General features: G+C 38.9%; 1 protein-coding gene across 1 annotated transcript in view; it reads right to left on the bottom strand.

Annotated features, from left to right (window-relative positions):
- GALNT1 (polypeptide N-acetylgalactosaminyltransferase 1) overlaps positions 1–20,072 on the bottom strand; it is a 152,734-nt gene that overhangs the window by 46,766 nt on the left and 85,896 nt on the right. The window contains exons 5-7 of the mRNA XM_065400198.1: positions 8,367–8,574; positions 4,026–4,196; positions 1,465–1,582 (exon numbers count right to left, since the gene is read on the bottom strand). Of these exons, the coding sequence (XP_065256270.1) occupies positions 1,465–1,582; positions 4,026–4,196; positions 8,367–8,574 (497 nt within the window). The remainder of the gene's footprint in view (positions 1–1,464; positions 1,583–4,025; positions 4,197–8,366; positions 8,575–20,072) is intronic.

Raw genomic sequence — 20,072 nt, 5'->3', positions numbered from 1 at the left:
CTTCGCCAGATGCAGGGACAATATTTTCTTCATTTTAAATTTATTCAACTGGTTCAGTTCAATGATTAGTTTATACAAAGTTGAGAAACAGATTGGGAGTTGAAAAAGCAGGAAAGCTTGTTTTCCCACTTCAAATCTATGGAGAAAAAAAAAAAAAAAAAAAAAGGTGTTGAGAGGATGAAATCCACTAGTTCTAAAATCCTGAAATACATAACGACCAGAAACAAATCAGTTCAGTTTCCTAGCGACAAATAATACTTCTTTTGTTTTATAAATCAGTTTTAAATGCAAAGCATGTTTTGAGAAACTTTTTTTCTTATGCATCCAGCATAATCAAGGTAGTTTTATTTAACTAATAATTTTAAAATGCGGGGTTTTGTAGATTTTTAATTTCCGTCCTAATGCAGCTTGACACAAATCACAAGTAAAAAATTAATCTAGTAAATAAGAAATGTGTCATTCATCTTTTCCTAACCTAACAAAAAAGTAAAAATTAAGAATTTGAATAAATATTAAGATATAATTAAATAAATGTGAAGAGATACAGTACATACTACTTAGCAAAGAGAAGTACCAAATTTAGAGTAAAAGTTACATTTGGCTGAAAATCAACATGTTTTAATGATTGCCAACCAATGCGAATTAACCTTTTGTAAAGAAAAAAATATACAAATGCAAAACAAGTTTAAAATTGATTATTTAAATTAGGTTTCTTGCTTGCTGATTTAAATCAATCCACCCTGTTTTTATTACTAGATTTCTCTGTAAAATGTAACAAGATCCAGAAATTTTTGTTCTCAATAAGATTATCTGAACTTAGTCTGGAAGACCTTTTCAATTTTATTCTGAGCCCCAAAAGATAGCCGCTTAAAATTCTTGTTGATGTGTTTAACTTAGCTATGTTAGCAGTAATCCCCATTCACTGTGGCTGAAAGCAAAGAAGGGAATGATAAACGTTATCATTTGGTAGTCAGCCAACATGGAACATATTTCAGAAATATGGACAATACTAGGTAGATCCCACACCCATAAAAGGATGCAACCATCAAGTTGTAAATGACTGAAAGAGGATTTATAATGGAAAGACTAGCTTTTATTGGAAGGTTAAGCCACACATCACTGATGTCAGCTTAGTTTATAATGTCTCTCCAAGACTCTACTCTAACAGAGCTTCTAAACAGGCAAATCTTAGTTGATTATTTTTGAAATGCTTATTTTTCTTTAAATGAAAATTCTATGTCCAAACATTTTTGTCTCATGGCTCTGTAGACTGCATAATTGATATTTTCCTTTACTGACAATATAGCACTTTCAATGGTCCAAACGAGAAATTACACAAAAATTAAGTTGCTATCTGTGCTTGGATATTAAAGGTACAAGGACTGCAACAGGTTACCATTTATACAACTTAAACTGTCCTAAATTAAGAAGTAAAGCACTGAACCAAAAGGAATTGCTGCTTACCCTGAAAGAAATTTCTAGGTTTTCTCCTCCCCAAATATCCATTCCAGCATCATATGTTCCAATTTCCTGAAAGTAATCCCTGTCTATTGAAAAAAGGCCTCCTGCCATTGTGGGTGTCCTGAAAGAAGACAAATATGTAAAAGCACTTTAAAGGCAGAATATTGGACATTTTGACTACACATGTAGAGAAATGTATAAACCAAATCTTTTCCATACCATTTAAGCATCTTTAGGTTTTTTTACTTAGTTTACTTTTTATCCTTTGCCTCTTTCCTCCAAATCTTTTGTTTTCCTTACTTTTATTTCATACCTGTATCTTATTGTACTGTAACTAAGCCATTTCCTGGCGGACTAGATGGCCTATGTGATTAATAGTGTGATACAAAGCCTTTCACGTACACATCAACTGTTCAAGCACCTCTCAGTCTCTCTCAGTCTGCTACGATTGAAAGTTGTTGTCAACTAATGGTGTAGTGGCCTGTGGAACTCAGTCAGCATTTTTAATCTACCGGTAGTTTCTAGTCAATAAATGTCTACCTGATATCTGAATTAGCACTATGTTGGCGAGTTTCAGCAGAAGGAACAACTTAATGGGTCCAGTGCTTACATCGGTCTTTCCTCCCTAAAGCTACTCTCTATAGGTCAGGACAGAGGAAGTAGATGGTAGGATGCTAATGCCCATGGGCTAGATAGAAATCTTCCATCTCCAAGGCTGGTACCTTACAAAAGGCATTAATTTCCTGAAGAAAAAACGTTTTTTTTAGACCATTCCTCAAGAAGAAAGCATCACAGTCCAAGTACTGTTGGCCATGCTTATTTTCAATATATTATAGTGTTCACAGAAACAAACACTGTAATCAGGGATACATATAGAGCTTCATTACAACCGCTTTTTCAGCTACTAAAAAGTTTCTCAAAAATGTGCTAGCTATTTCCTAACTAATTTGAAAAATCTCCTAAACTTCAATTATTTACTTAGCCTTTTAATGACAAAATCAGTGTTCTTATCTCGTGCGTATGTAGGGTACTTTGACTACATTAAATTGACAGTATTCTTTCATGCTTATTTATATAAATAAATAAAAGCATGAAAGAATACTGTCAATTTAATGTATATAGGTCTTCTATCAGCAATTTCATTTATTCAGAAATGGTTTGAACTAATTTTTTACAAATGGCAATTGTGCACCTGCAGTTAAGTGTAGGTGCAATAAACTTTGCAAGCAATTGCATGCAAAACAGCTAAATAGATCGGTCACAACACTTGATTACTAAAATAATATCGAGCCCTGGAAAGGAGCTCTTAAGTTTCTGAATCTTTGTAATGGAACAGAAGATAACAGCTACCTCCACATATCTATTGTTAGTAATATCTGACCAATTTTAATTCAAAATGGAGCCACTGATTGTAAAAATACAAGAAGATACTACAAGGGTAAGTATTATACAGGCAAGACGGTGAGAGCTACAGACAACCTGAGTGTATTCATGTTTAATTTAAACCACTAAAATCAATCACCCTCCCCTGATCTAAATAAAAAGAGATCTCATTACAAATAAAATCAATGTATAACTGTCACATCACTGAATCATAAACATTTCCTCTCCTAGAATACAAGATAGATAAGAAAAAGGCGAACATCAATAAAAAAAAAAAGTGTACATTATTCGTGAAGAATGTGGGAATCTCATGTGTTCATTTAAGTTCTCCGGTAATTAAATTGATAAATCATTAGGTGTATTTTAAAATAAAGTTATAAGAAATCTGTTTTTTCCTTCACTATTAGTTTAATCTAAAAACACATTTAGCAGGAAGATCTCATCACAATACAGCCTTCATACTATACTATTACTCTAAACATGCCAAACTGTTGATAAATCATACCTCGCTAATTATTGGTACAGTAGAACCTGAAAGATACGAACACCAGAGTTATGGACTGACTGGTCAACCAGACACCATATGAAACTGGAAGTAACCAATCAGGCAGCAGCAGAGACCCCCCCCCCCCCCCCCAAAAGGCAGCAAATATTATATTGTGCCTGTATTGCTTCTTAAAGGTGGGCACATCTGGGCTGCCTGTCCCCACCCCCACCCTCACGCACGGGGCACCCACTTACAGCTAGGAAGTGAAGATGCTGAGATTCACAGGCAAAGCTATCAGCCACTGCTGCCAGCCCAAGGCAGCCGGAGCAGATGCAGCACTGCGGTCTGCGCTGCTTTCCTGTAGGCTGTGGGTGCTGTTTTCACTGTTGCTGCCAGGAGGGGGACATGCTGTTTTCACCCCCCACCCCAGCCGGGAGGGGGACACAAGCTTGCCTGGGCCAGGGAAAGAAGCTGTCCTACAAGGAAGCTGCCTAGCTGCCTCTGGAATCTGGCCCGGAGTGTGAACTGCTGGAGCTGTGTTTTGTTCAGAGTTACGAACAACCTCCATTCCCGAAGTGTCCATAACTCTGAGGTTCTACTGTATGTAAAAACTAATCTGGAAAGGAGACCACAAAATAATAACGAACCATTTTAGGTATTTGATAATTAAACTAATACAATCAATTCCCCTTACCTGACAGGAAGGGTCCGATCACCTTTCCTTCGGTCCATTTCTCTCTGAGGAACAGGATACCAGCGGAAATTCAACTTCCAGTTGAATCCGCCATAGGTCATATCAGAGCCTGCCATATATTCAAAGGTGTCATCACTGATTACATCAATGATAGGACACACTACTGTTCTCCTAAAGAGAGAAGTGACAAAACTTATTAGAAAAAGTGACCAACAGCTGTGTCTTTTGTCTCTTACCTACTGTAGAGAACAAGCATCCCTTCAAACTTACAGTAAACATGAAGCCTTTAGCTGTCAGGAGGCATAGGCATTTTACTAAATTAAAAGAGTTTTTACCATTCCATTTGTAATGGTATTTGCCTACCAGAGAGAGTGCACATTTGTCCTGTTTTTGGTAATGGCTTAATTTTTATTTATATTACTACATTACTTAACACTAACAGTGCTTTATGTCTTCAAAGTACTATACAAACATTAACTAATTATTCCTCTAAACACTCCTGGAGTAATCAATGAGTAATTATCTTCATCTTGCACATAAGAAAACTGAGGCATGAAGTGATAATGACTTTCTAATGCCACACAGTGACCCAGGATTATAAGAATTTTTGGTCCCTAGATGTATGCTCAAGATATCTTACATGTTTTGAAGTAAAATTTGGTCTTTGCTGTGGGGGGGAATACTCAGATAACATCGACAAATGGATGTAATGAAGCAACTCTGGTTAACAAATACACTGATGTCATGTAGAGATCTCCAACAGGAAGAAGCCACTCGTCCTTTGTCCTATTCTTTAGAAGGTGAATTCTGAGATAGTAATGAGCTTAACACTCTTGGAAATGCTTTTTGACAACTCTGTGGCCACATCCCCTTTCTTGGAAAGTCACATATCAAGATATGATTCAAAGGTGCAACTTGCACAACCTGCACCACTATTTATCCAATGATAATCTCACAAGAAAAAACAGGACTTAATAATGACTTCAAAGGTAAAATACTGTAATTTCCTCTTAGCAGAGTTCCCAACAAAACTTCATTTCTTGCAAATTGTTGTTAATGCACCATATTTTTGTAATGATAATTTAGATGTTAAATTTATCTCTCAGTAATTTACTCCAGCCAGGTTTATTTTAAACACAAAACTGAAATCTGCATCACTAGCACACAAAAGAAATTATTTAGGCTGGTTATTTTAATAAACTGCCCCCACAACTGCAGGGGTACTGGATGGAACCAACATATACAAACGACATTCCATAAAGCACCCTCATAAATCCTACATTTTTTCTTAGTCCTCCCCCCGCCCTCCCCCACACACTAAGAAAGTAGCTGATTTCTCAATTTCCAACTACAATATAGATGAATATAGCTCAAGTAATCATCCTAAGGTTAGAAAACAGTTTCCCAAAAACTAAGTCAGAGTTTTAGGCCAGAAGGGGCCACTAGATAATCTAGTGCAGTGGTGGGCAACCTGTGGCCCCATCAGGGTAATCCGCTGGCAGGCTGCCAGTTTGTGTACATTTGTATGGCTGCCTGCAGCTCCCAGTGGCCGTGGTTCGCCGTTCCCGGCCAATGGGAGCTGCGGGAAGCGGCAGCAAGCACGTTCCTGCAGCCTGCACCGCTTCCCGCCGCTCCCATTGGCCGGGAACAGCGAACCGCAGCCACTGGGAGCTGCAGGCGGCCGTGCAAATGTAAACAAACTGTCTGGCGGCCCGCCAGCAGATTACCCTGACGGGCCGCGTGCGACCCATGGGCCGCAGGTTGCCCATGACTGATCTAGTCTGAACTCCTGTTTATCACAGCGCACCAACACCACACAGCACTCACACACTAAACCCAGCAATGGAAATGAGATCAAAGTATTATAATGCACAACATACTAGACTATTATGTGACACAGGCAGAAAACAGAAGGGACGGAGGTGTGACAGTGCCCAACGCCCCCACAATGGCAAGGAAATGATTAAGTGAGATATCCTGATTATCCTAGCAAGTGACCCGCATACACATACTGCAGAGGAAGGCAAAAAAACCCAGGGTCTCTGCAAATCTGATCTGGGGGAAACTCCTTCCTAACCTCTCATATGGTGATCAGTTAGACCCTAAGCACATGAGCAAAAACCAACCAGTCAAGCAACCGGACAGAGAGAATGCTCAGAGGCCTAGCCAATTCTGGTTACTGTCCCATTTCCAGCCGTAGCCATCCTAGTGCTTCAGAAGGAGATTAAAAACCTCCCAGAATACATTGGAACGGGAAAAAAATGCCTTCCTGACCTGTCAGTAGCCAGCTGAAATCCTGACACATGAGCTTTAGGAACTTAAGACACAAACTGGAAGAGAGCCGCAGGGCTGTTGAGCCCTGTCCCCTAGCATTCCAAGCAACCCCATCATACAATTGCACTCATAAATTTGCCCAGTTCACTTAAAACTAATTAACTTGTTTGCCCCCACAACTCTTATTGAGAGGCTGTTCTAGAACACCCACTGATGAAAACCTTTTAATTTCCACCCTGGATTTGTTCATGGCCAGTTTATAGTCATTTGTTCTTGTCTTATTTTACAGTACAGTACTCATTCATAGGTGATTTATAACTTAAATATAGTCTTTATATATACAAAGAAACCATCATGAGAACCCCAAAATAGTGGACCTGACAATTTTTGAAACCAGTTGGTTTATCATGCGTTCAAGGCTCTGATGGGTCTTTACGGTAAATATAGCAGGGAAATCTAAAATTACCTAATAAATATATTTGCTATGTGGAAGTGTTTGTTTTTCTGAAAAAAGATATTAATGAACAAGAAGACGACACCAGATGATTCGAGAGATTATGCTACGCTTGGTAACTAGTCTAGATTAGCAAACTATATTATGAAATAGTACCAGATCTGAATCAAGACAATGCTAATCTTTTCTTATTATCCATTTAATATGTATATTCTTTTAAGGCTAACATTATTAAAAACCTGGCCCTCCTCTCAATTCCAAACTATACCTCCAGAACTATAAAGTATAACTTCAACATTTTAATTGCCATTTAAAATGTTGAGTTTTGATAGGAGAGCAGTCATAACATACAGGAGTGTAATAGTGAATTGTGCTTACAACTTTAGTTCTCAAACTAAATTGTTTCCAGCAATGACTAGAGTTAACTCTATTGTGTGAAGAACAACATTAAAAACTTCCCCCTGCAATTATACCAGTGGACCTCAACCCTAACATGTAACACTTCAACAGCTGCTTTATTTTGCATACGCCAAGCAGAAACTGACAATTAGTAGTTAATGGATGTCAGCTAGGCAAAGCCCACTACCAACATCTTGCTCCTATAGGTATCTACACCAATTTCGCAAAAAAAAAAAAAAAAAAAAAAATTGAACTCTCCCTCACTCATGTTTTCATTAGGTTGTGACCAGAATGATCTTTTAGAACTTCCCCATAGGCGGGTCTTCCAGATGGGTGAGAATGTGGGCCAGGCTACAGGTGAAGGAGCTCCAGCACATTGCTCTCAGTTTTATTATGTTTCCCTAGAATGGGTGAGTATTTAAGGGCTTGTCTACACTTACAGTGCTGCAGTGGTGCAGCTGCACCAGTGCAGCTGTGACACCGCATTGCTTTGGGTACATCTTCACCTCCTGCCGGATTGGCGGGTAGTAATCGATCTATCAGGGATTGATTTATCGCGTCTCGTCTAGATGCGATAAATCGATCCCTGCACGTGCTCCCCGTCGACTCCGGAACTCCACCAGAGCGAGAGGCGGAAGTGGAGTCGACGGGGGAGCCGCGTATGCTGTGAGGACGCGAGGTAAGTCAATCTAAGATACGTCAACTTCAGCTACGCTATTCTCGTAGCTGAAGTTGCGTATCTTAGATCGAAGCCCCCCCCCCAGTGTAGACCAACCCTTAGTGAAGACACTCCCTACACTGATGGGAGAGTGATAACTGAGCAACGTAGTTATACTGACACCGGGAGTTCGGTCAGTATAATTGCATCGCTCAGGTATGTGCATTTCCAAACACAAGTGATGTAGTCATACTGGCATAAGTTGTAGACCAAGGCTTAGTCAGGACATGTACAGACAAAATATTTCAATGTAAGTTTAAATTTAACAGCAAGTTTTGCTTTTTAAAAGCTCCCCCGTATTAGCATTTTGTATGAACACTAGTTTTAATCACACATTTGTGAAAATCTGGGAAATTACAAAATGAATCCACTACTATAAAGCAGGTTAACAATATGTTCAGCTAAAGCTGATAAACTAAGTTAAATCTGCAGTAAAAAAGTGTTCCTTATTAACCTTTAAAAAAAGTAGAACATTAACAAATAAATTGATAATTACCTGTCAACTTTGATTCGTGCCAACAGAGGTTCAAGCCATCCCACTGTACATTCACAATGAGCATCTAAGAAGGTGATGACTTGGCCTTTGGAAGCAGCAGCCCCCTTCAACCTGGCTCTGATCAATCCAGAACGTTGCTCCATTCGAATCACATAAACTGGTACTTTTAACTTTTTCACATAGTTTTCTAGTGGTCTCTTCAAGAAATCTGCAAAATATGACCAATCAAAATATGAATTAAGATAACATGGTAATGATATGACTAGCTCCAGTAGCTCTGTAGCTGTACAATGTAACTATATAATCTGTGGTCCAGATTCACAAGCAAACTCAGTAATCTTGTTTCAGCAGTGAGAAAGAAACCAAGCTGTTCAGTAAAAGGGGAGTCCTGAAGCTCTCAGACCGTAAATTGCAACACCACAAGTTTCAGATGTTAACAATATAATGCACCACATGACTTGGATGTTAAAATACTTTTAAAATGTCTGCTGCATATCTACAAAAGGACATGTAACATTTTTCTTTAAGTCTTCAATCTAAGGGCTGGTCTACACTGGGGAGGGGGATCGATCCAAGATACGCAACTTCAGCTACGCGAATAGCATAGCTGAAGTCGAAGTATCTTGGATCGAATTACCTGGGGTCCAGACGGCGCGGGATCGATAGCCGCGGCTCCCCCGTCGACTGCGCTACCGCCGCTCGCTCTGGTGGAGTTCCGGAGTCGACGGTGAGCGCGTTCGGGGATCGATATATCGTGTCTTAACGAGACGCGATATAGCGATCCCGGATAAATCGATTGCTACCCGCCGATACAGCGGGTAGTGAAGACATACCCTAAGGCTTCTCTTTCAAATATGCCTCCCACTAGCATATTAATACTTAGCTCTGTACTTTGAATTTGTATAGCTTTATGTACAAACCTGCATAGATTATTTGTGCTCTCAACTGTAGAGGTGATTGTGTGCCTACCTGTGAATAGTATTTTGAAACAGTTTTTTTTAAATGGGAGGCTACCATTTTATGTATAATAATTTGGCTGTCAGCACTTATCAGTAAGGTTATACCACTGTTCTAAGATGCTATAATGGAGACTACAGTTCTAGGACTTCCACTCCTTTAGGAGACTGAAACGATGATATGAAGCCTTACTTGCCCAGATATGGCTGAGTATTCTCAGATGGAGGTATTGTAGTATTCTGAGAATGGATATGAAAGCTACAGGGAAAGGAGTGTCGGAATACCACAGCAAGAAACAACCTCCCAATACTTCAGCAAAAGACAATGTGAAACACTGAGCTATGAAACAAGGGACATCATTTCTTCACATCGGTTTCTCTGTTCCTTTTTCCTGCTCAATTTCCCTTATTCCCTTCTCTCACTGCATACCATGAAAGAGATGGGGAATGTAAGATGCTTACATTAGGATTAATTGAGATAACCAAGTTTTTGCAGCAGTAGACATATGTCATCTTCTCTGCAACCACGCAGGCTCAGACTGCCTAGGTGGCTGCAGACTCAGTCTTGGAAGGACTAGATTTTTATTGGTAAATGTCAATTTTACCGCACACACACAAACCATTTAAAATTGTTTTCCATATATCAGTGGTTCTCAAAACTCTGGGCTGGGACCCCAAAGTGGGTTGCGACCCCATTTTAAAGGGATCACCAGGGCTGGTGTTCAGATTGGCTGGGGCCCAGGGCATAACCCCAGCCCCACTGCCCAGGGCTCAGGCTTCGGCTTCAGCCCTGGGTGGCAGGGCTCATGTTACAGGCCACCCCTGGAGATGAAGCCCTTTGGCTTCGGTCCCCATGCCTGGAGCGGTAGGGCTCAGGCTTCAGTCCCCCTTCTTGGGATCATGTAGTAATTTTTGTTGTCAGAAGGGGGTCGCGGTGCAATGAAGTTTGAGAACCCCTGGCACAGATAATTGAAATTTACAGATAAAGAAAAATGCTGCTTGAGAACTTACAGTTTGGATTTACAACTATTTACTTGGTATATTTTGATATGTAATGTTGACAATTGTCACTTTAATTGTTAAAAACTTTTAAAATCTCGGTGTCTACCGTCAGAGTTTGACCCCACCCCATTGTCTGTTCTCCCCATAATTTCTCATAACTGTAAAAATTTAAGTAGATAAAAATTGAAGAAATGCTTAAAAATAAATATTGACACAATCCATCAAAATTATGTAAAAAAATAGAATTCTGTCAAGCCTACTTATCTATGGTGGGAGACATTCACCTCACTACCAGAAAGTAATGAAGAAAGTAGCAGACTATGAGACAGTTTGATGGTATGGGTTTTGTGGTACTATAATTAAGGAGAATTTCCTCGCATGCAGATTTAATACATGACTAATTTCATTTTTGCTTCCTTTAGAATTTCAGTTTCTGCCTAAGGTGTTCACATTAATTTATCACCTCAACTCCTCACAGCTAAAATAAAAGGCAAAATCATCCAAGCATAAATGAATATTTGAACTGTCGAACGACCAACTTGCTCTCCTTAAGTAAAGGAACTAATGCAATACACTAGCTCTAGCAGACTATCAATCACCTACGGAATTAAAATTATTATTTGTATTATAATAGCTGCCAAAGGACCAAATCACACATGGCTGGATAGTCTCTTACCCTGAAGAGCTAGTTTAGGATGGGTGGCAACCAGTGGGAGAACAATCAATTGAGGGAACAGGGAAGAAGGACTATGATTAACAGTTGTAGGAACACAATCACAAACTGGCTGTGTTCACAATTAGCAGATTTCAAGTCTATTGTATATATGTATAAACATGTAAATAAGCAATCTAATGTAATATATTCTATAGCTACATTAAGTGTCTGGAATAAAAGTGGAGAGTTTTACTACTTGTGTAGGAAAGTAAATCTACAAAAATGAGCCAGTATAAAATAAACTAGGTTTTGCAATGTATGGGAAGTGTAATGTTGCACAAAATATGCCATCAACTCTTAGCAGCTGTCTTGCAAATCTCAAGAGGCAGAGCTGACCTGAGGGTGACTACCATTTGTTGCCGCTGCTTTGGCTGATTGAGCTCTAATTGACCCTCCAGTGACAATCTAGTGAAGGAAAAAAAGTAGAAATGCATTTTGACAGAACTTGAAAGCTGTGTTATACCAAAAGAACCTACAAGCAGGATAGACTTTAAATAGATCTCTATCTTCTCCAGAGAAAATCAAAGACTTCATTTTTGCTAGCATGTTCTAACAGGGACTGAACGAAAAATAAGGATAACCTGAGTGGCACAAACCAACCAAGAATACATAATACTTCTCTCTAAAATATCTTACAAAAGGTATTTTGTTTGAGTATACAGCCCTGCTTACAAAATATTAATTCAGATTAAATAAGCCAAATTTATCACAACCAAATATACTCCTCTCGATTTAATTGCACCCTTCCAGACACATTAAACAAACAGAACTGTGGGTCAGCCTTATGGCAATACTTCGCTCTGATCTACGTAGAAGCCATAGTTTCAATTTCTGTTCTTTCCCTCCTACACCAGCCACTTCATGAGAAAGAAGGAGCGTGTCATATTGATTAATGTGTTCTTCCTGTGGAAAACTCAGTAGTTGCTGTAACCTTTGAAAATAGCCTAACCATTTATAGCTAAATCAACTGAGGCAATGACGCTGACCTGAAGTGTGCAAGTGTAATACCAGGAGACTGGTAAGGCTCTACCAGAAACCAATACAATTTTTAAAAACAACACAACCAGGACTGGCAAAGATCCAGTGTGAGACATCTTGTTCTGCTTACAGTACAGTAAAAGGCATGCTCACTCACTTCATGTAAAGATTAAAGAGCTACTATTTTTCAGAAAATAAATCTGGTCAAAAATTCTATGAATTTTGAAATTTTGAATGTCAGAAACAGGAAAAATGTTGATGGAATTTTTCCTTAACCATTTAAATCAATTATAGAACCAGGCTGAAATTGTTCAAATTTTGAAATTTCAATGATATCTTGATTTTGAAATTTGGGGAAAAAATCATTAAAAACATTTGTTTCACTCACATACATACATCCTCATTTTTCAACCAGATCTAAAAAAAGAGAAATGAGTCTTTCTTGGAAATTATCTAGCTAAGGGCAATAGTATTTTAAATGGAGGCCAGGGATACAATGTTGGGGCCTAATTTGCAAAAAGTGAAAACACTATTGTGAGTATTTCCAGTTCCACCAACTTCAAGGGGACTGTTCATAGCAATAAACACTATGCTCCGTATTAAGTGTTTACAGGATTGAGACCTTAGGTAGTACTGCAAGTCTACTCGGAAATAAAAGGAAAAAAGGGAAGCGTCTTGCTGCCTGACTCAAAACCTCCCTCCAGAGAAGTCAGGAAAAGAACCAGGGAATTCTGACTGCCAGTGTTCTTCTGCAATTAGTTGTGTAAGTCACTGTTGAAGTATGTGTTGTGTCACCCAACTTCCCTCTCCAGGAACTGCTTCATATAGCAGTAGAAGGCTATTATCCTCTATATAGTAATGATGCCTTTTGCTCAGGTGACAATGGTCTGTGTTGGAGATCTAAAGCTTTTAGGTTCAAACCTGCTAATGATCCATGTATTATGGTGGAACTTGTTTTTTCAGTTTACTTAAAAAAAATGTAGGAAGTGATATAAAAACATTACATTAAAAGAATGGTAAGCTTGCAAAGTCAAGCATGCAAAGTTAGAAAATGCCATAATTTAGGCTGCCGCTACAACCTGAATTAGGTCCCCTTAGGTGTATGCGTTATGATGCAGTCTAATTACATATTCATATGCTGTACTTTTTTTAAGAATAAGATTCCTGCTTCATTTAGTGCACTAGATGGATAGCAAATTAGTCAGAGGGTTGTAAGGATAGCAAGAATATTCATCTATAGTTAAGTTATTGGACTAGAAACCAGGAAACCTGGGTCTACCCCTGGCTCTGTCACAGACGACCTCTTATGCAATAGGCAGCAAAATTCTATCATGATGCATGTGTGCAAGAGGTCTGAATTGAGGCCTCACTGGCAATCTTAATTCTGGCATTTTCTAACTTGAGCACCTAATTTTGAAATCTTTACATTCTTGTACTGTAGTTTTTTGGTAAACAATAAAAAAGAATGAAAATATATACTTCATGGAATATTAAACTAACTGCAGTATGGCATCTAATGCATGCCATTGAATTAGGGTGACCAGATAGCAAGTGTGAAAAATCAGGACAGGGGGGTGGGAGGTAATAGGAGCCCATATAAAAAAAAAAAGCCCCAAATATCGGGACAGTCCCTATAAAATCGGGACATCTGGTCACCCTACATTGAATTCCAGTGAACTCAACATATTGATAGAAAGATTCTATAGAAAGGATGTTATCTCTATAATTCTATTGATTTTCAAGACTAATTTCTAGAGAAACCTATCTTTTGTATTTTTATTAAATTCTACAGAATTTTCCCTTAAAATGCTCAACAGATTATAAACAATACACTGTTTTAAAAAAGTGACCAATCTCCATAAAGCGACAAATACATGTGTAGCTCAGTTGGTATGCATTCCAAGCAGCAGAGACATGTTTTTTTGTTTTTTGTTTTTTTTGTGATAGTTAAGGTTTCAGTAACAAATTGTTAAAAACCCAGATTTAGGGTAATGGTAATTTAGGGTTTTGGCTCATACTTTTTGGTTTGGTTAAATTTATTTTCCTGTTTTGTAATTTGATGTGTCAAGTACATACACATTTTTAGTTAAGTGTATGGTACTTCAACTTTTTATACAAAGTGGTTTAGTTGAACAGAGCATCTTCTGGAAATACCGAAAAAGAAGGCTGAGGCAGAAAGAAAAATAAATTGAATCAAGTATAGAAACTGGAGTAGAGAAAACCTGCATGCAAATCTTGTAGACAATTACTAAATCTACAAATATTTGCATTCAAATTAATGATAAATATTTTCTGAATGGAAAGATTAAAACTCAGCCCACTCAAAGCTTCAGACAAGATATTTGTATTATTTTCTTCCACAAACCTGCAACAACAAAAACCGTACACTAAACTACATAAACGGACAAAAACCATACGGATATAAGAAATAGTTAAACTATTAAACATTCTTTGAGAAATTTCAATTTTGGGCAGCAGTACTTGAAATTAGCTTGAGATTATTAGTAGGGCTGTCAAGTTAATCGCACAAGTTAACTGCGATTAACTCAAAAAATTAATCACGATTAATCGCAGTTTTAATTGCACTATTAAACAGTAGAATACCAGTTGAAATTTATTAAATATTTTGGATGTTTTTCTACATTTTTAAATATATTGATTTAAATTACAACACAGAATACAAAGGGCTCACTTTATATTATTTTTATTACAAATATTTGCACTGTAAAATAAAAGAAATACTATTTTTCAATTCACCTCATACAAGTACTGCAGTGTGATCTCTTTATTGTGAAAGTGTAACTTACAAATGTAGATTTTTTTGGGGCTACGTAACTGCACTCAAAAACGGAACAATGTAAAACTTTAGAGCCTACAAGTCAACTCAGTCCTACTTCTTGTTCAGCCAATCGCTAAGACAAACAAGTTTGTTTACATTTACAGGAGATAATGCTGCCCACTTCTTATTTACAATGTCAACTGAAAGTGAGAACAGACATTCGCATGGCACTTTTGTAGCCAGCATTGCAAGGTATTTACGTGCCAGATATGCTAAATATTTGTATGCCCCTTCATGCTTCGGTCACCATTCCAGAGGACATGCTTCCATGCTGATGATGCTCGTTAAAAAAATAATGCATTAATTACTTAGTGACTGAACTCCTTGTGGGAGAACTGTATGTCTCCCGCTCTGTTTTACCTGCATTCTGCCATATATTTCATGTTATAGCAGTCTCGGCTGATGACCCAGCACGTTGTTCATTTTAAGAACACTTCCACTGCAGATCTGACATAACGCAAAGAAGGTATCAATGTGAGATTTCTAAAGACAGCTACAGCACTCGACCTAAGGTTTAAGAATCTGAAGTGCCTTCCAAAATCTGAGAGGGATGAGGTGTGGAGCATGCTTTCAAAATTCTTAAAAGAGCAACACTCTGATGCGGAAACTACAGAATCTGAACCACCAAAAAGAAAATCAACCTTCTGCTGGTGGCATCTGACTCAGATGATGAAAATGAACATGTGTCAGTCTGGATCGTTATCAAGCAGAACCTGTCATTAGCATGGATGCATGACCTCTGGAATGGTGGTTGAAGCATAAAGGAACATATGAATCTTCAGCACATCTGGCACGTAAATATCTTGTGACGCCAACTACAACAGTGCCATGTGAACACCCGTTCTCACTTTCAGGTGACACTGTAAGCAAGAAGAGGGCAGCATTATCTTCTTCAAATGTAAACAAACTTGTTTCAGCGATTAGCTGAACAAGAAGTAGGACTGAGTGGATTTGTAGGCTCTAAAGTTTTACATTGTTTTGTTTTTGAGTGGAGTTATTTTTTGTATCTAATTCCACATTTTTAAGTTCAACTTTCATGATAAAGAGATTGCATTACAGTGCTTCTATTATGTGAATTGAAAAATACTATTTCTTTTGTTTTTTTTACAATGCAAATATTTGTAATAAAAAATAAATATAAAGTGAGCACTGTACACTTCGTATTCTGTGTTGTAATTTAAATCAATACATTTGAAAATGTAGAAAACATCCAAAAATATTTAAATACACCTCTACCCCGATATAATGCGACCCAATATAACACAAAAACTGATATAACACGGTAAAGCAGTGCTCCGGGGGGGCGGGCCTGCGCACTCCGGCGGATCAAAGCAAGTTCAATATAACGCAGTTTCACCTATAATGCGGTAAGATTTTTTGGCTCCCGAGGACAGCGTTCTACCTCGATATAGGTGTAAATAGTATTCTATTATTGTTTAACAGTACAATTAATCACATGATTAATCACGATTAATTTTTTTAATCGCTTAACAGCCCTAATTGTTAGGCTATTGTATAAATATAAACTCCAATGATTAGGAAGACAGGTAATAGTTATAGGGGATTCTATCATTAGAAATATAGATAGCTGGGTTTGCGGTGACCAGGAGAATTGCGTGGTTACTTGCCTTCCTGGTGCAAAGGTTGCGGATTCTCTCGAGACATCCAGATAGACTTATGTGTAATGCTGGTGAGGAGCTGGTGCTCGTGGTACATCTAGGTACCAATGACATAGGGAAGAATAGAAGAGAGGTCCTGGAGGCCAAATTTAGGCTGCTAGGTAAGAGACTGAAGTCCAGGACCTCCATGGTAGCATTCTCTGAAATGCTTCCAGTTCCATGCGCAGGGTCAGTTAGACAGGCAGAACTGCAAGGTCTCAATGTGTGGATGTGACAATGGTGTAGGGAGGAGGAGTTTAGATTTATTAGGAACTGGGGAAACGTTTAGGAACAGGGGACCCTATACAGGAAGGATGGGCTCCACCTAAACCAAAATGGAACCAGATTGCTGGCACTTAAAATTAAAAAGTTGTAGAGCAGTTTTTAAACTAAGGGCTGGGGGAAAGCCGACAGGTGCAGAGGAGCACATGGTTCAGACAGAGACATCCCATAGTGGAGGATTAATGGAGATCTCTATGTCCTAGGAAGAAGGAGAGGATGGAAGACGATAAAATACGCGTAGGATCTGATGAGAAACAGTCAAATGAAAAAGAGTCCCATTCAATTACATCATGTAATGGCAGACAGCTAAAAAGTGACAAGTTTTTCAAGTGCTTATATACAAATGCTAGAAGTCTAAATAATAAGATGGGTGAACTAGAGTGCCTCGTATTAAATGAGGATATTGATATAATAGGTATCACAAAAACTTGGGGGAATGAGGTTAATCAATGGGACACAGTAATACCAGGATACAAAATATATCGGAAGGACAGGAAGAGTCAGCATGGATACACCAAGGGCAAGTCATGTCTGACTAACCTAATTATCTTCTATGATGAGATAACTGACTCTGTGAATGAGGGGAAAGCAGTGGACGTGTTATTCCTTGACTTTAGCAAACTTTTGATACGGGTCTCCCACAGTATTCTTGCCAGCAAGTTAAAGAAGTATGGGTTGGATGAATGGACTATAAGGTGGATAGAAAGCTGGCTAGATCATCGGGCTCAACGGGTAGTGATCAACGGCTCCATGGCTAGTTGGCAGCCGGTATCAAGCGGAGTGCCCCAAGGATCGGTCCTGGGGCCGGTTTTGTTCAATATCTTCATTAATGATCTGGAGGATGGCGTGGATTGCACCCTCAGCAAGTTTGCAGATGACACTAAACTGGGAGGAGTGGTAGATATGCTGGAGGGTAGGGATAGGATACAGAGGGACCTAGACAAATTAGAGGATTGGGCCAAAAGAAATCTGATGAGGTTCAACAAGGACAAGTGCAGAGTGCTGCACTTGGGATGGAAGAATCCCATGCACTGCTACAGACTAGGGACCAAGTGGCTAGGCAGCAGTTCTCCAGAAAAGCATCTAGGGGTTACAGTGGACAAGAAGCTGGATAAGAGTCAACAATGTGCCCTTGTTGCCAAGAAGGCTAACAGCATTTTGGGCTGTATAAGTAGGAGCATTGCCAGATCGACGGACATGATCATTCCCTTCTATTCGGCACTGGTGAGGCCTCATCTGGAGTACTGTGTCCAGTTTTGGGCCCCACACTACAAGGAGGATGTGGAAAAATTGGAAAGAGTCCAGCGGAGGGCAACAAAAATGATTATGGGGCTGGAGCCCATAACTTATGAGAGGCTGAGGGAACTGGGATTATTTAGTCTGCAGAAGAGAAGAATGAGGGGGGATTTGATAGCTGCTTTCAACTACCTGAAAGGGGGTTCCAAAGAGCATGGATCTAAACTGTTCTCAGTGGTAGCAGATGACAGAACAAGGAGTAATGGTCTCAAGTTGCAGTGGGGGAGGTTTAGGTTGGATATTAGGAAAAACTTTTTCACTAGGAGGGTGGTAAAGCATTGGAATGGGTTACATAGGAAGGTGGTGGAATCTCTTTCCTTAGAGTTTTTAAGGTCAGGCTTGACAAAGCCCTGGCTGGGATGATTTAGTCGGTATTGGTCCTGCTTTGAGCAGGGCCTTGGACTAGATGACCTCCTGCGGTCCCTTCCAACCCTGATATTCTTTGATTCTATGACAAAACAAGTCATGTTGGTGGAGGAGTGGCACTATATGTGAAAGAAAGCGTAGGATCAAACAAAGTAAAAAATCTTAAATGAACCTAAATGTACCACTCTAAGGATAGTAATTGCATGCTCTAATAAGAAGAGTATAGCAGTAGGGATCTATTACGGACTACCTGAGCAGGATGGTGATATAGGGACTGTAAAATGCTCAGGGAGATTAGAGAGGTTATAAAAATAAAAAACTCAATAGGAGATTTCAATTATCCTCATATTGACTGGATACATGTCACTGTAGGATAGGATGCAGCGATAAAGTTTCTTGACACCTTAAATGACTACTTCTTGGAGCAGCTAGTTCTGGAACCCACACGGGGAGAGGCAATTCTTGATTTAGTCCTAAGTGGAGAACGGGATCTGGTCAAAGAGATGAATATAGCTGGACCGCTTGGTAATAGTGACCATAATATAATTAAATTTAACATCCCTATGGTGGAGAAAACACCACAGCAGCCCAACACTGTAGCATTTAATTTCAGAAAGTGGGACTACACAAAAATGAGGAGATTAGTTAAACAGAAATTAAAAGGTACAGTCAGTGCCAAAAGTGAAATCCCTGCAAGCTGCATGGAAACTTTTTAAAGACACCATAATGGAGGCTCAACTTAAATGTATACCCCAAATTAAAAAATATAGTAAAAGAACCAAAAAAAGTGCCACCGTGGTTAAACGACAAAGGAAAAGAAACAGTGAGAGACAAAAAGGCATCCTTTAAAAAATGGAAGTTAAATCTTAGTGAGGAAAATAGAAAGGAGCATAAACTCTCACAAATGAAGTGTAAAAATATAATTAGGAAGGCCAAAAAAGAATTTGAAGAACAGCTAGCCAAAGACTCAAAAAGCAATAGCAATTTTTTTTTTAAATATATCAGAAGCAGGAAGCCTGCTAAACCACCAGTGGGGCCACTGGACGATCGAGATGTTAAAGGAGCACTCAATGACAATAAGGCCACCGCGGACAACCTAAATTAATTTTTTGTGTCCGTCTTCACGGCTGAGGATGTGAGGGAGATTCCCAAACGTGAGTCATTCTTTTTAGGTGACAAATCTGAGGAACTGTCCCAGATTGAGGTGTCATTAGAGGAGATTTTAGAACAAATTGATAAATTAAACAGAAATAAGTCACCAGGACCAGATGGTATTCACCCAAGAGTTCTGAAGGAACTCAAATGTGAAATTGCAGAAGTACTAACTGTAGTCTTAACCTATCATTTAAATCAGCTTCTGTACCAAATGACTGGAGTACAGCTAATGAGATGCCAATTTTTAAAAAGGACTCTAGAGGTGATCCCGGCAATTACAGGCCAGTAAGCCTGACTTAAGTACTGGGCAAACTGGTTGAAATTATAAAAGAACAGAATTGTCAGACACATTGATGAACATAATTTGTTGGGGAAGAGTCAACATGGTTTTTGTAAAGGGAAATCGTGCCTCACCAATTTACTAGCATTCTTTGAGGGGGTCAACATGCATGAGGACAA

Source organism: Emys orbicularis, chromosome 2, assembly GCF_028017835.1.
Source record: "Emys orbicularis isolate rEmyOrb1 chromosome 2, rEmyOrb1.hap1, whole genome shotgun sequence".
In the NCBI taxonomy this organism is placed as follows: Eukaryota; Metazoa; Chordata; order Testudines; family Emydidae; genus Emys; species Emys orbicularis.
Note: the sequence above shows the minus strand (reverse complement) of the source record. Positions and strands in the feature narration are given on the sequence as shown.